General features: G+C 40.4%; 2 long non-coding RNA genes and 3 gene segments (V, D, J or C); 3 read left to right on the top strand and 2 right to left on the bottom strand.

The window, feature by feature from the left end:
• Window positions 1–1416: 1416 nt before the first annotated feature.
• Window positions 1417–2176, top strand: LOC130519959 (Ig kappa chain V region 3547-like). The segment is given in 2 exon segments: window positions 1417–1507; window positions 1646–2176. Coding segments are annotated over 2 exon segments (351 nt in total).
• Window positions 2177–6185: 4009 nt separating this feature from the next.
• LOC130519958 (Ig kappa chain V region 3547-like) lies at window positions 6186–6882 on the top strand. The segment is given in 2 exon segments: window positions 6186–6265; window positions 6402–6882. Coding segments are annotated over 2 exon segments (351 nt in total).
• Window positions 6883–7359: 477 nt separating this feature from the next.
• On the bottom strand, window positions 7360–10477 carry LOC130519961 (uncharacterized). Of its 2 annotated transcripts, none has more exons than XR_008948540.1 (3): window positions 9945–10370; window positions 7965–9295; window positions 7360–7631 (listed from the first exon to the last, which is right to left on the bottom strand). It is a non-coding gene; the product is annotated as an uncharacterized LOC130519961 (long non-coding RNA). The 2 variants fall into 2 exon arrangements; XR_008948541.1 differs by lacking the exon at window positions 7360–7631 and adding an exon at window positions 10377–10477 and having other exon boundaries at window positions 8768–9295; window positions 9945–10028.
• A 2272-nt stretch (window positions 10478–12749) lies between these two features.
• Window positions 12750–13857, top strand: LOC130519963 (Ig kappa chain V region 3374-like). The segment is given in 2 exon segments: window positions 12750–12839; window positions 12978–13857. Coding segments are annotated over 2 exon segments (351 nt in total).
• Window positions 13858–14098: 241 nt separating this feature from the next.
• Window positions 14099–15701, bottom strand: LOC130519964 (uncharacterized). The gene is made up of 2 exons (XR_008948542.1): window positions 15277–15701; window positions 14099–14628 (listed from the first exon to the last, which is right to left on the bottom strand). It is a non-coding gene; the product is annotated as an uncharacterized LOC130519964 (long non-coding RNA).
• Between the last annotated feature and the right edge of the window lie 745 nt (window positions 15702–16446).

Raw genomic sequence — 16446 nt, 5'->3', positions numbered from 1 at the left:
AAATCACTTACTATGGGAGCAACTAAGGGACTGTAGGAACTTAATGAATTTAAATATAAAGTTGTGTGTCATCTGCATAAAAACAGTCACAGATGTGAGTTCCTAATAGCTGAGCAAGATGCAGCTTGAAGACAGTGAAGAGGCCCGAGAATGGATCCCTGAGGAACCCCACATGTGATCTTTGTTCACTCTGACTTCTAGTGACCAACTGAGACAAAGTGTCCCTGTGTTGGAAGTAAGATTTGAACCAATTGAGTCCAGAACCAGTACATCCCAGCCACTTTTTCCAGCTGTGTCAAATGCAGCACTGAGGTCCAGCAAAACCAGGACAGCAGTTTTAGATGCATCACTCTTGACATTTATGTCGGTCAAGGCTTTAACAGGTGCAGCCTCAGTGCTGTGGTCTGGGGGAAATCCAGACTGAAATATATTTAAAAATGTTTTTAAGCATGAAGGAGTGGATCAGTTGAAAAACAGCTCTTTCATTGATCTTTCCCAGGAATGGAAGGGTTGTTATGGGCCTGTTGCTGCATCAAAGTCTCTTATTGTCCCTCCTGACTGAGCCTTAATGTGGTTCCTGAAACAATGTTAGCAATTGGAGGCAGTTCCCATGAACTATAGTGATCCATTGTCCATGTGCAAAGATACTGACATTTCAGTTCAGAGGAACAAGCGAAGATACTTGAGCCCACTACAAGGGATCAACTCTTCTTTATTCTCTGTTATAGATTTCATGCTGGTCCAATTACAGCATCTAAACTATAAACTGCATGTTGCACTGATCCAAAACAACCAGAGTGAGTCGGAGTCAAACATTTCTCATCAACAGCCAGAACCTGCTGATGTAATCATGAGAAATTTGCATGTTGATAGAAGAACAAGATTAATCTCGTGAAAAAGTCCAAATACACCACCCAGGTTCGTTCATGAAGGGTGACATTCATTGGTGCTTCTCCTGATATCCTTGTTTCTTGTGACTGTTGTGGACTCAGTGACAATGAAGATAAAATAGCAAGTTTCTGGCACACGTGACTGATTACGTTATGTCATTCTAACAGATGGAACCCACGCTGAGTCAGCATTTTCATAAGGAACACAATGAGAAACAAAGCAGATTTGAGCCTAAAACAGCAATAATGAGAAATTTTCGATGACATTAATGCAGTGGAGTCAAAGCTCCATGTTTGTGTCTCTGACAGCAGGTCAGAATATAAACTTGTTAATGAGAAATAATAATGAAAGAAAGGAGAAAATTAACAGAATAAAAGCTTTTATTCAACTCTCAGTGGAAAAAGTGTGACTCCTCCTCATGTGTGTGTGTGTGTTTCACTAGAACAGGTGAGTTTCTGTCTTCTGCAGAACATTTGCATGTTTTTCTGCATGGTTGCTCCTCAGAGTTTAAAGTTCTGATGTCACAGAGAGTCTGAACTCTTTTCACGCTCTCACACTGAAAACTTCAGCATCACCATGTTGTCAATAATTCTGACTGTCATCTTTCTGAGTCAGGGTGAGACTTTTCAACATTGTTTGATTTCATCCTCTTCTTCTTTCCAAGGAGGCTGAAATCATTTCATTTTTACATCATAACTGCTCCTCCAGGCTCTTTTCAACTGCTCTTTTTAACATTTGTTGTTTGTCATTTCAGAATCTTCTGCCAACAACTTTCTGACTCAGGCTGATAAATTCAAGTCTGTTAGTGTTGGAGGGTCTGTGACCATCAGCGCCACAGGAAGCTCAAATATTGGAGATAATCTCAGCTGGTACCTTCAGAAACCTGGACAGGCTCCTAAACTTCTGATATATTATGTATCAAGTCGCTTCACAGGAACGCCGTCTCGATTCAGTGGCAGCAGCTCTGGTTCTCAGTACACTCTAACCATCACTGGTGTTCAGGCTGAAGATGAAGCAGATTATTACTGTCTGGGTGCACATGGTGATGGAACATTCACACAGTGATTTAGAGCCGTACAAAAACCTCCCTCAGTGTGACTGAAGTGAAAACAGCAGCTGCAGCTGCAGACGATGAAGAGTCACCAGCAGAACTGGTTCAGTCAACACCAGAGTCACCAAGTACAAACCAGATTCATTTAAACACAAGTCAAATCAGTTTAAAAGCTTTAAAATAACCATGAAAAATACACAAATACTCAGTTTAACCATTAATAGATGAATGATATTTTACAAGTTACAACATTACATTTACTCAAGTGCTGCTTCTTTTTTCAGATTTGATGAACTTTGCTTCATTTATTCTGAATATTTATGATACTGTTATTTAACAAATAATGCAGAGAACATCTAATCAGCATCAACTCAAACTCGTTCCATTTTAAATCCGTATCACTCTGGTTTTAGGCCACATCACAGTTTTCTCACCACCACCAGTTTAATCATCATCAATATTCTAACTATCCTGGATGAGAGAAGTTATTTTACCTCCATATTCATGAACCTCTCTCAGGCTTTTGACTCAGTAGATCACTCATTCATCCTTGAAATGTTCAACAACACAGGAACTGTTGTAAAAGTTAACAGATGTCTGAGTTCTTACGCAATCTAGAACCCAGCTCGCCACAAAATTGTGCCGTTTATATCTCGCTGGATGTTCCGCACTCCGTGCAATTTTCCAATATTCGTCTCTAAGATAGAAATGGAAACACGGATAATGACTCCTTTTCCGATTTTTGTTGCTCTAATGGAAAATTGGATAAATGGATAACAACGTTTTTATCTGTGTTAGATTTTTCGTCTGGCGAAAGATGCGTGATCTTTGAACTTTCCTAAAGATTCATACAAATGTGTTCCTCAGCTTTTTATAAGTGACATCGCAGATGATTCGCTGCTGTCCATCTCATCCATGCGCATTTGCGCACTCCCGTGTGTTTTTATGAGACAGTGTTAGTCAGTGAACAGTCTGCTCTGCACTCAGACAAACTAAGGAGCATCAGAACAGATGATAAAACACAGATATAGTCTCTTTTTTCTCCTACTCTGGCTCACTTCTTGCGTAACGGCTTTGTGTATTAATTTCTCTCCCGTAGCGATCTCTCATCGGTCTCAATGAACTGCCTTTAGGATCATAAGAAATAAAATGTACCCTTTATAACTTTAAATAATGGCTCACTTAAAGTGGCAAAAGATGTGACAACACCAGGTTCTGTGTTATGGGAACTTCTCCAGCATTGCGCAGTGTATATTTGGTCTCTTCGTGTTATTTAGTCCCTCTTCACGTCGACCTAAAAACTATTTCACCACCACAGAACCATGTGGTCAATCAGATGTTCGCTGATTAGTTTCATAACTTAAAAAATTAGCCCGAATCTGCAGAAATAAAGGTGTGTGTCTCGCTCACGCTGGTGTGGAGGCTGCACTGAGAGGCGGAAGGAGGGGGAGATGTCAGCTGTCTGGGCCTGAGACGTTTACGTTCATATGCAAGTGATCGTTAGAGTTATGTTTGTTTATAAAAAATTAGTAAGCTAAATGTGATGAAAGCTATCGTTTTTGACTGTATTAAAGTTAAAAATGCTTTCGAGTGAACGAATAATACGCGGATTTTTCCGCACATGCCGGCTGTCAAATCTGCCTGCTGCCAGTCAAGTGGTGTCAAACGTCTCGTCTCATAAAAACACACGGGAGTGGGCAAATGCGCATGGATGAGATGGACAGCAGTGAATCATCTGCGATGTCACTTATAAAAAGCTGAGGAATACATTTGTATGAATCTTTAGGAAAGGTAGAGAAACTTCTTGCAAGTTTAAACAATGAAAACCCCTCAGAACGAGATAAACTGGAAACATTTGAGGATGGTCTCCAGCATTATTGCCTCACCTATAGGTCATATCTTAAATCTGAGCTTCCTATATGCCCTAAAGCGTGGAAAGCTGCTAAACTTATTCCTTTACCTAAAAACAGGAAGCAGCCGTTCAGAGGTGCTAATAGCCTTCCTATTAGCATCCTTCCTGTTCTGAGTAGACTGATGGGGCGAGTTGTGTTTAACCAAATCTCCCTCTATTTGTCAATTAATGAACTTAATGAATTTCAGCATGCTTACAAGAAGGGTCACTCCACCTGTGCAGCTTTAATGCAGATGACTGATCAGTGGTGGAGTGATCCTGACAGGAAAATGATAGTAGGTGCTGTGCTTCGTGATTTTAGTGCTGCTTTTAATTTGATTGATCACAAAATGCTCTGAATGACATTAGAGGCATGTGGCTCTAATATTTTGACTCTTAATTGGAGGAGGACCCAAGTATCTAAGAGATCCCGAATGCTTCTCTTTAATGGCAGTTTTTCTAATGTAAAGACAGTACGATGTGGTGTTCCCCAGGGGAGTTGCTTCGGTCCACTGCTCTACTCTATTTTTACCACTGAGGCCATTTGCTTGGAGAGAAGCCAGCTTGGCTGTTTGAAGATGATTCAGCTGTTTATATGTCATCAAGCAGTGTGGAGTTAAATGTTCTTCAAAATGAAATAGCACTTATTGCAGATTGGATAGCCATTAATAATTTAAGTTTAAATGTATCAAAGAACAAATGTGTTGTTTTTGGATCAGGTTTTACTCTCAGGCAAGATTTTAAATTGTGCATCTCCATAACTGGCAGCTGTGTTGACCAAGTCAATGAGGTTAAATTCCTTGGGGTTAACCTTCACAATAAATAATCATGGCAAAAACATATAAGTAAAATTGTAGGAAAAATGGGAAGGAATATATCCATGATGAGAAGATGTTCCTCCTTTCTTACACCTAATACCACCTAGCAGGTTATTCAAGCTTTGGTGCTCTCTCATCTCCATTTCTGCTCGTCTATCTGGTCGAGTGCAGCTCATAAAGAGCTGCAGAAGCTGCAGTAGGTGCAGAGTGGAGCAGCGCGTCTTGCTCTCCGGTGTTCAAGGAGGAGAAACAGACCAAATGCATGCTGATCTCACCTGGCTTAAAGTGGAAGACTGATCAAAACAAAGCCTTCTAACTTTATTTAGCAATATCTGTGTTTCAAAACAACTGACTTTCCTTCACTCAAGAATAACTTTTTCCCAAAAGAGACATGAAACAAGAGAGGTGAAGAGGGCCCAAGTTATGATTCCAAGACCAAGAACTAATGCATGAAAAGAGATTATTTTATAGAGCCTTTTATGAAGTTTGTATATCTTATTGTAGTTGTTGACATGTTGGAAATGTGATTGTTGGCAGGTGTGATGTTTGGGTGTGTGAGTGTGTGGAGAGGGAAATGGCCTGTGTGTTGATGCCTTTTGTTTGTCTTGTTTTCCTGGTTCTGTCACTAGGGGGCGTGGTGGGTTCACCTGGGCACCTCTCGCTGGTGACCGTCACACCTGCAGCTGGTTACCAATCAGCACCCTTCAAAAGCCGCTGCCTCCCGATCAGCGTCTGCTCGTTTTCATCGGCTTTGTGCTAAACGTGGGTCAACGGTGTCTTCCTGGTTCCGTCCTTTCAAGTAACTTTCCCCGTTTTCCTCACGTCTCTTCCTGGGTCACCACGCGCCCCTCATTGGGAGGAACGATCTGCACTTCACGCGCCTTTTCACCACGTGGTGCAGCTATCTGAGTGAATTAAAGTATTCTGTTAACACCGTCAGCTGTTTGGCTGCTCACGGGTCCTGCCTGAATCAAATTAGTGAATTTATTATCATTTATGTATTGATGTAAATATTATTGTAAATTGGATTTATGTGATTTTTTAAAATGTGGACTCCAGGAAGAGAAGCTGTTGCAGAAGTAACAGCTAATGGGGATACAAAAGAATAACAAATCAACCTTCAGCTTTTTGACCAGATTATTAATGTGCACATATAAAATGGCCAATCTGTGGTAAAATAAATAGAAGAACAGTTCAAGTAGATAGTTTAGGTCTGTATCTGTGTTCATGTTAATGACATTAATGCAGTGGAGTCATTAAAGCTCCATGTTTGTGTCTCTGACAGCAAGTCAGAATTTAAACTCATTAATGTGAAATAATTAATGAAAGAAAGTAGAAAATTAAAGCAACAGAGGTCAGAAAATTAACTTAATAAAAGGTTTTATTCAACTCTCAGTGGAAAAAGTGTGACTCCTCCTCATGTGTGTCTGTGTTTCACTAGAACAGGTGAGTTCTGTCTTCTGCAGAACATTTGCATGTTTTTCTGCATGGTTGCTCCTCAGAGTTTAAAGTTCTGATGTCACAGAGAGTCTGAACTCTTTTCACGCTCTCACACTGAAAACTTCAGCATCACCATGTTGTCAATAATTCTGACTGTCATCTTTCTGAGTCAGGGTGAGACTTTTCAACATTGTTTGATTTAATCCTCTTCTTCTTTCCAAGGAGGCTGAAATCATTTCATTTTTACATCATAACTGCTCCTCCAGGCTCTTTTCAACTGCTTTTTAACATTTGTTGTTTGTCATTTCAGAATCTTCTGCCAACAACTTTCTGACTCAGGCTGATAAATTCAAGTCTGTTAGTGTTGGAGGGTCTGTGACCATCAGCGCCACAGGAAGCTCAGATATTGGAGATAATCTCAGCTGGTACCTTCAGAAACCTGGACAGGCTCCTAAACTTCTGATATATGATGTATCAAGTCGCTTCACAGGAACGCCGTCTCGATTCAGTGGCAGCAGATCTGGTTCTCAGTACACTCTAACCATCACTGGTGTTCAGGCTGAAGATGAAGCAGATTATTACTGTCTGGGTCTACATAGTAGAGGAGTGCTGTCACAGTGATTTAGAGCCGTACAAAAACCTCCCTCAGTGTGACTGAAGTGAAAACAGCAGCTGCAGCTGCAGACGATGAAGAGTCACCAGCAGAACTGGTTCAGTCAACACCAGAGTCACCAAGTACAAACCAGATTCATTTAAACACAAGTCAAATCAGTTTAAAAGCTTTAAAATAACCATGAAAAATACAGAAATACTCAGTTTAACCATTAATAGATGAATGATATATTACAAGTTACAACTGATACAAAATTATTAGTAATAATCAACCATTAAATCAGTAATTACATTTACTCAAGTGCTGCTTCTTTGTGCAGATTTGATGAACTTTGCTTCATTTATTCTGAATATTTATGATATAAAACAAATAATGCAGAGAACATCTAATCAGCATCAACTCAAACTCGTTCCATTTTAAATCCGTATCACTCTGGTTTTAGGCCACATCACAGTTTTCTCACCACCACCAGTTTGATCATTAATAATATTATAACTATCCTGGATAAGAGAAGTTATTTTACCTCCATGATCATGACCCTCTCTCAGGCTTTTGACTCAGTAGATCACTCAGTCATCCTTGAAATGTTCAACAACACTGGTTTCTCTCTCACCCATATTAAACTGGAACTGGAATGCAGACACAGACAAACCGGATGATTTAACGGTTTTATTTCCCACAAAACAGTAACAATAAGGTGAAGCTGCTGCTGACTGGAACTGGAGACAGACAAAACATGGGCAAGTGAGGGAAAGCTGGCAAACAAAAGTTCATACTTCAAATGTTTTCACAGAAATGGAGCCAAGTGGGCCCTACAATGATCGGGGGATGACTGGAGAAAGGAGGCGCTCTTTAAAGGTGCAGATCTAATCCACCGATAAGAGCAGCAGGTGAGGAAGAAGGTGCTTCGGCCAAAAGTAGATCCCCCTGGGAACAGGGCAAGAACAGAAACAACACATGCAGGTCAACTACAACCAAATAAACTGAATCATGGTAACCCATCACTAGGGAGGTGCCTCAAGGTTCAAATTAGGCCCTGTCCTCTTCACTGTTTCTATAGATTTTCTTTTTATTGCAATCTCGCCTAAAAACAGCCATAAAATGTCTTCAAGCTTCCTTTAGCGTTCTACAGACAGCATTTTTTTCCCATCTTAAATCCACCCTGCATGCATAAAAACACTAAATAGATGTTTTTCTCAAGTGCTAGCAGAACATGCTCTCCTCACATTTCCACTATGGTATGATAATTTCCATGGCTACCTCCACTTCCTGTCTTGAACCACCAGATGCTCTTCACCATTCTGCCCTTAGATTTATCACTGGAGCCCCTCTTCCACACGTCACTGTCCTGTATCTGTCTCGGCAGGGTGGACCTCCCCAGCTCAAAGATGTGACTTCCACCTGGATTTATTCATTTATGCGGCCCTCACTGGCAAACCTCCAAACTACGTCTCTCCATTAATTGTTCAGTCCACTAGTGCTTTTAGTGCCCACTGAATGAACTGGCTGCAACAGAAAATTCCCAAAATCCGAGCTGAGCAGGGGAGTTCTGCTGTCTCTGGTTATGCCCCCGTACATCAGGTAACTCTCAAGCTCAACTCAGGTGTTCACTTCAGTCACTGTGAATCATGACTCACTAATTTCCTGTCCTCTATCTGTGCTTGGTCTTTACTGCTCTTTCTGGTTCTGTATTTTATTGTGTACAAAAGTGTTTGCTTATTTTATCTGATTTTATTTGCAATGTTTGTTTTGTACTTTGTCAATGCTGGTCGGAACTGTAAATGAGGCTAACCTCAGTCCACTCACAAGTTACAATAAAGTTGATGAAGGAACGAATGAATGCAGCCCAAAAACACATTCATGTTCATATTAGTGGATATGATCAATATACAAGCTGAAATCATCTCTTCTGAGTGTCTTAATTGATATTTAAAGTGTGATATGATTGTCTGAGTTTTTTCATTTTCACCTGATAAAAAAACAGAAAAACTAAAGACAACTGTGGAGTAATGATGGTTGATGATCAGATTTCCACATCAATAATCACAACAAACACAGAGATGTTGGCTAAAATGATTGAAATGTTTATTTTGTGACTTTAAATTCACATCTGAGGACAGAAAATGAGTGAGGTGAGTTAGAGAAATGTCCAGATGAAAGCAGAGTCACGCTCATGCAGGAATATGTGAGCAGAAAAGATGTGTCGCTCCATCAAGATGTTGAGGACAGAAGCAGCACGGTTTCCAGACAGGAAGTGTTGCTGAACCTCTAGACTGAGCAGCTGTGAGGGTCCAGGCTTTGAGTGACAGAGCTCTGTCCACTCAGACTGGCCTCACAGGTCACTGAGTCCACCTTCTTCCACTGGTCTGCAGGGAGGTTCAGGGTGCTGCTCCAGCTGAAGCGGCCGTCACTCCCCAGGACCTCCAGGCTGTGTGAGGCCGATGTGGTGCTGCTGCCGCCCCCCACCTTCCAGCTCAGCTTCCACTGTGAGGGGGAGCCCCCGCTGGCCAGACACACCAGTGTGGCACTGCCCTGCTGCAGCTCCTCTGGGGAGGGGGGGAGGACGGTCAGGGTGGGACGCACCACACCCGCTGGAGGAGAGACCAGAAAGACGTGAAGGTTTGGACACCATCAAATCTGACTGAGCCGTTAGCTGGTGATGACTGAGGACATTTTGACATGTTTGGACAATGTTGGACAGCGTGACGATTTTCTTCTCTTTAACTTCTTTATATACAGTCGAGAGTTTAACGTGACACAGGTGAAACACTGGTGAGAACACACTTCACATCTGTGGCATCTGTCTGTTTCACTTCCTTTTCACCACAGAGAAAATAAATGAAGCGTCCACGCAAAGAAAAGTTGCATTTACGGATAAAATCTAATAAAATCAGTTTTTACATTGTTAAACAGTCGGAATGTTGAAAATGACCAAACAATAATGAGATTAAACTACTAAAGGAAGGTTTTGAGCAATGAAAGTTGAGTCTAATTAACTACAAATGTTACATGTCCACAGAAATTTAAAACAATTAACATTTTAATTGAGAAGCCAGTTATTTATTTTCAGTTTATAAAGAAACAATTTAATATAATCTTTCATTAAGGATGATGTTTATAAAGTTGTGACTCAGATTGTATTAAATAATAACAATTAAAAAGAGACAAATGCTAAGGTCTCCTTCAAAATTGCTAAAAGTGTAAAAGTGAAAAAGATTCAAATAAAAATCTGTTACTTACAGTCAACGATGAGTTTGGTTCCTCCACCAAACGTCCACCACAGTGATACAAACTCATCAAGTGGTCGTACAAAAACCTCCTGCACTGTTAACAAGCAGCTACCCACTGAAAATTCACATCTTTTTCTCTCAAAAATGGATTATTACCAGTTGATTTAATGCACCAACATTTTCAATAGATTTAAACTGAAATTTCTCTTTGAATTTGAACGATTTGATCACTTTTACACATCAGTCTCTTTACATGATCAAAACTGATGTGGATCAGTTACAATATTCTCATTCTACATTTTAATTTATGCTTTAAGAAAATGCAATTTCAAGTTATTTCAAATGAATAACATTTTACAAAGTCAGCTCCAAAAGTGGCCAAGAAATTGTCTTTTTAAAGCTAAAACTGCTGAATCCAGTTTAAAAATGCAAACATTCTCACATCAGCATCTGTTGTTGATGCTCAGCTGTATTTGTCAAATCTTTTCTTCAGTTCCATGAAGAAGAAAGTTGCTTTTAATCCAAGCTGTGTTTGTGTTGATTTTGTCTGCTCGTGCCTTCAGGGTGTTGAGAGCAGAGACGTCATTTCCATAGAGAGGAGGCTTTGCATCATCAGCTGATCTGAGAAGGTTTATAGTGGTGTTAGTTCAACACTGTAAAACAAATCCTGCTGTTTACAGCAGCTGTTATATGGACAATCAAATGTGATTGTTTGGGCTGGTATCAACAGAAACCTGACCTGCCTCCACAGCTGCTAGTAAGACATAATAATAAATCATTCAGGAACAGCAGCAGCTCGGTTTAGTGGCAGTGGCAGCAGCACCGACTTCACTTTGACCATCAGTGGAGTTCAGACTCAAGATGAAGCAGTTTATTACTGTCAGAGTTATCACAGTGGAGACGTGTTGACACAGTGATTTAGAGTGGAACAAAAACCTCCCTCAGTCAGAGAGCAGAGACACTGAGATGTTCCAGCAGCTGCTGAAGAGGAAGAGACTCTGACACAGACCAGTGAACACACAACTGACAGAAACATCACTGACAACTACTTTAATCACACAAACTGGCTCAAACACTGTTTGATCGATTATCAAAAGAATCCTGACAAGTTTATATGTGCAGCCAAATTCATAAACAATCATATTCCAAGTGTGAAGATTCCATCACAATAATCTAACCTGCTGAAAATGACAACATGAACAAGTTTCTCTGTGTCTTCTCCAGGCAGAGAACCCTTAAATCTACCAGTGTTCTTTAGGTGGTAACAGGCTGAGAGAGAAGCTGCATCAAGTCAAGGGGAGCTCTGATCTTTGACCTTTCATTCTTGAGGCCAAATACAATCATTTCTGTTCTTCAGCATTGAGCTGGAGAAAGTTTTAACACTAACTCACTAACTGAGTTGTTAAATACACTTACTGGGAGCAACTAAGGGACTGTAGGAACTTAATGAATTTAAATATAAAGTTGTGTGTCATCTGCATAAAAACAGTCACAGATGTGATTTCCTAATAGCTGAGCAAGATGCAGCTTGAAGACAGTGAAGAGGCCCGAGAATGGATCCCTGAGGAACCCCACATGTGATCTTTGTTCACTCTGACTTCTAGTGACCAACTGAGACAAAGTGTCCCTGTGTTGGAAGTAAGATTTGAACCAATTGAGTCCAGAACCAGTACATCCCAGCCACTTTTTCCAGCTGTGTCAAATGCAGCACTGAGGTCCAGCAAAACCAGCACAGCAGTTTTAGATGCATCACTCTTGACATTATGTCGGTCAAGGCTTTAACAGGTGCAGCCTCAGTGCTGTGGTCTGGGGGAAATCCAGACTGAAATATATTAAAAAAATGTTTTTAAGCATGAAGGAGTGGATCAGTTGAAAAACAGCTCTTTCATTGATCTTTCCCAGGAATGGAAGGGTTGTTATGGGCCTGTTGCTGCATCAAAGTCTCTTATTTTGTCCCTGACTGAGCCTTAATGTGGTTCCTGAAACAATGTTAGCCAATTGGAGGCAGTTCCCATGAACTATAGTGATCCATTGTCCATGTGCAAAGATATTGACATTTCAGTTCCAGAGGAACAAGCGAAGATACTTGAGCCCACTACAAGGGATCAACTCTTCTTTATTCTCTGTTATAGATTTCATGCTGGTCCAATTACAGCATCTAAACTATAAACTGCATGTTGCACTGATCCAAAACAACCAGAGTGAGTCGGAGTCAAACATTTCTCATCAACAGCCAGAACCTGCTGATGTAATCATGAGAAATTTGCATATTTATAGATGAACAAGAGGAATCTCATGAAAAAGTCCAAATACACCACCCAGGTTCCTTCATGAAGTGTGACATTCATCGGTGCTTCTCCTGATATCCTTGTTTCTTGTGACTGTTGTGGACTCAGTGACAATGAAGATAAAATAGCAAGTTTCTGGCACACGTGACTGATCACATCATGTCATTCTAACAGATGGAACCCACGCTGAGTCAGCATTTTCATAAGGAACACAATGAGAAACAAAGCAGATTTGAGCCTCAAATAGCAATAATCAGACATTTTTGATGACATTAATGGAGTCAAAGCTCCATGTTTGTGTCTCTGACAGCAGGTCAGAATATAAACTTGTTAATGAGAAATAATTAATGAAAGAAAGGAGAAAATTAACAGAATAAAAGTTTTTATTCAACTCTCAGTGGAAAAAGTGTGACTCCTCCTCATGCGTGTCTGTGTTTCACTAGAACAGGTGAGTTTCTGTCTTCTGCAGAACATTTGCATGTTTTTCTGCATGGTTGCTCCTCAGAGTTTAAAGTTCTGATGTCACAGAGAGTCTGAACTCTTTTCACGCTCTCACACTGAAAACTTCAGCATCACCATGTTGTCAATAATTCTGACTGTCATCTTTCTGAGTCAGGGTGAGACTTTTCAACATTGTTTGATTTCATCCTCTTCTTCTTTCCAAGGAGGCTGAAATCATTTCATTTTTACATCATAACTGCTCCTCCAGGCTCTTTTCAACTGCTCTTTTTAACATTTGTTGTTTGTCATTTCAGAATCTTCTGCCAACAACTTTCTGACTCAGGCTGATAAATTCAAGTCTGTTAGTGTTGGAGGGTCTGTGACCATCAGCGCCACAGGAAGCTCAAATATTGGCAGCTATCTCAGCTGGTACCTTCAGAAACCTGGACAGGCTCCTAAACCTCTGATATATTATGTAACAAGTCGCTTCACAGGAACGCCGTCTCGATTCAGTGGCAGCAGATCTGGTTCTCAGTACACTCTAACCATCACTGGTGTTCAGGCTGAAGATGAAGCAGTTTATTACTGTCTGGGCTACCATAGCGACTATACATTCACACAGTGATTTAGAGCCGTACAAAAACCTCCCTCAGTGTGACTGAAGTGAAAACAGCAGCTGCAGCTGCAGACGATGAAGAGTCACCAGCAGAACTGGTTCAGTCAACACCAGAGTCACCAAGTACAAACCAGATTCATTTAAACACAAGTCAAATCAGTTTAAAAGCTTTAAAATAACCATGAAAAATACACAAATACTTAGTTTAACCGTTAATAGATGAATGATATATTACAAGGTACAACTGACACAAAATTATTAGTACTAATTAACCATAAAATGATGAGTTTTTACATTTACTCAAGTGCTGTTTCTATGTGCAGATTTGATGAACTTTGTTTAATTTATTCTGAATATTTATGATACGTACAAATAATACAGAGAACATAAAGGAATGAACTCATACCTCATGGCCATCAGCAGGAGGGTCCTCCTCCATGAGCCTGGTCCTGCTCAAGGTTTCTTCCTGTTAAAGGGTCGTTGCCACTGTTGCTTGTTGGGGGTCAGGCCCTGGGATTTTGTAAAGCACCTAGAAACAATTTTGCTTGTAACAGACGCTATATTAAGATTGATTGATACCAGCCCTGAAACACATTCATGTTCATATTTATCTAAATAAATGAATTTACAACAAGCTGAAACCATCTCTTCTGCTTGTTTTATTGTATTTTTACACTGATATTTCACCTCTTATTCAACTATGATTGTTTGAGTTCTTCCCACTTTTTCCTTTCAAAAACAAATAAAACTAAAGACCAAACTGCAGTAAATGATGATGATCAGATTTTCTCATCAATAATCACAACAAACACAGAGATGTTGGCTGAAATGATTGAAATGTTTATTTTGTGACTTTAAATTCACATCTGAGGACAGAAAATCAGTGAGGTGAGTTAGAGAAATGTCCAGATGAAGGCAGAGTCACGCTCATGCAGGAATATGTGAGCAGAAAAGATGTGTCGCTCCATCAAGATGTTGAGGACAGAAGCAGCACACGGTTTCCAGACAGGAAGTGTTGCTGAACCTCTAGACTGAGCAGCTGTGAGGGTCCAGGGTTTGAGTGACAGAGCTCTGTCCTCTCAGACTGGCCTCACAGGTCACTGAGTCCACCTTCTTCCACTGGTCTGCAGGGAGGTTCAGGGTGCTGCTCCAGCTGAAGCGGCCGTCACTCCCCAGGACCTCCAGGCTGTGTGAGGCCGATGTGGTGCTGCTGCCGCCCCCCACCTTCCAGCTCAGCTTCCACTGTGAGGGGGAGCCCCCGCTGGCCAGACACACCAGTGTGGCACTGCCCTGCTGCAGCTCCTCTGGGGAGGGGGGGAGGACGGTCAGGGTGGGACGCACCACACCCGCTGGGGGAGAGACCAGAAAGACGTGAAGGTTTGGACACCATCAAATCTGACTGAGCCGTTAGCTGGTGATGACTGAGGACATTTTGACATGTTTGGACAATGTTGGACAGCGTGACGATTTTCTTCTCTTTAACTTCTTTATATACAGTCGAGAGTTTAACGTGACACAGGTGAAACACTGGTGAGAACACACTTCACATCTGTGGCATCTGTCTGTTTCACTTCCTTTTCACCACAGAGAAAATAAATGAAGCGTCCACGCAAAGAAAAGTTGCATTTACGGATAAAATCTAATAAAATCAGTTTTTACATTGTTAAACAGTCGGAATGTTGAAAATGACCAAATAATAAAGAGATTAAAACTACTCAAGGAAGGTTTTGAGCAATGAAAGTTGAGTCTAATTAACTACAAATGTTACATGTCCACAGAAAATTTAAAACAATTAACATTATAATTGAGAAGCAAGTTATTTATTTTCAGTTTATAAAGAAAAAAATTAATATAATCTTTAATTAATGATGATGTTTATAGTTGTGACTCAGATTGTATCAAATAATAACAATTAAAAAGAGACAAATGCTAAGGTCTCCTTCAAATTGATAAAAATGTAAAAGTGAAAAATTTTCAAATAAAAATCTGTTACTTACAGTCAACGATGAGTTTGGTTCCTCCACCAAACGTCCACCACAGTGATACAAACTCATCAAGTGGTCGTACAAAAACCTCCTGCACTGTCAACAAGCAGCTACCCACTGAAAATTCACATCTTTTTCTCTCAAAAATGGATTATTACCAGCTGATTTAATGCACCAACATTTTCAATAGATTCAAACTGAAATTTCTCTTTGAATTTGAACGATTTGATCACTTTTACACATCAGTCTCTTTACATGATCAAAGCTGATGTGGATCAGTTACAATATTCTCATTCTACATTTTAATTTATGGTTTAAAAAATGCAATTTCAAGTTATTTCAAATGAATAACATTTTACAAAGTCAGCTCCAATAGTTTCCAAGAAATATTCTTTTTAAAGCTAAACCTGCTGAATCCAGTTTAAAAATGCAAACATTCTCACATCAGCATCTGTTGTTGATGCTCAGCTGTATTTGTCAAATCTTTTCTTCAGTTCCATGAAGAAGAAAGTTGCTTTTAATCCAAGCTGTGTTTGTGTTGATTTTGTCTGCTCGTGCCTTCAGTGTGTTGAGAGCAGAGACATCATTTCCATAGAGAGGAGGCTTTGCATCATCAGCTGATCTGAGAAGGTTTATAGTGGTGTTAGTTCAACACTGCAGGACTCAGATCTGTCAGTCAACACAGCAGAAAGCACAAGCAGCATGACTCTCATCACCATCCTCATCTGGACGCTGACCTGCTGCTCTTTTACAGGTTTGTTCCCTCACAACCTCAAAGATGTCCTTGTGTCTTTTCTCTCCTCTCTTTCTGCTGATAAATGATGTGTTTTTGTCTGCAGGATGCAGCGGTCAGGTGACTGTGACTCAGCCTGCAGTGATCACATCTACTCCAGGATCCACTGTCGCTCTCACCTGTAAAACAAATCCTGCTGTTTACAGCAGCTGTTATAATGGACAATCAAATAGTGATTGTATGTTCTGGTATCAACAGAACCTGGACAGCCTCCACAGCTGCTAGTAAGACATGTCAGAATAAATCATTCAGGAACAGCAGCTCGGTTTAGTGGCAGTGGCAGCAGCACCGACTTCACTTTGACCATCAGTGGAGTTCAGACTCAAGATGAAGCAGTTTATTACTGTCAGAGTTATCACAGTGGAGGAGTGTGGACACAGTGATTTAGA

Source organism: Takifugu flavidus, unplaced genomic scaffold (assembly GCF_003711565.1).
Source record: "Takifugu flavidus isolate HTHZ2018 unplaced genomic scaffold, ASM371156v2 ctg260, whole genome shotgun sequence".
In the NCBI taxonomy this organism is placed as follows: Eukaryota; Metazoa; Chordata; class Actinopteri; order Tetraodontiformes; family Tetraodontidae; genus Takifugu; species Takifugu flavidus.
Note: the sequence above shows the minus strand (reverse complement) of the source record. Positions and strands in the feature narration are given on the sequence as shown.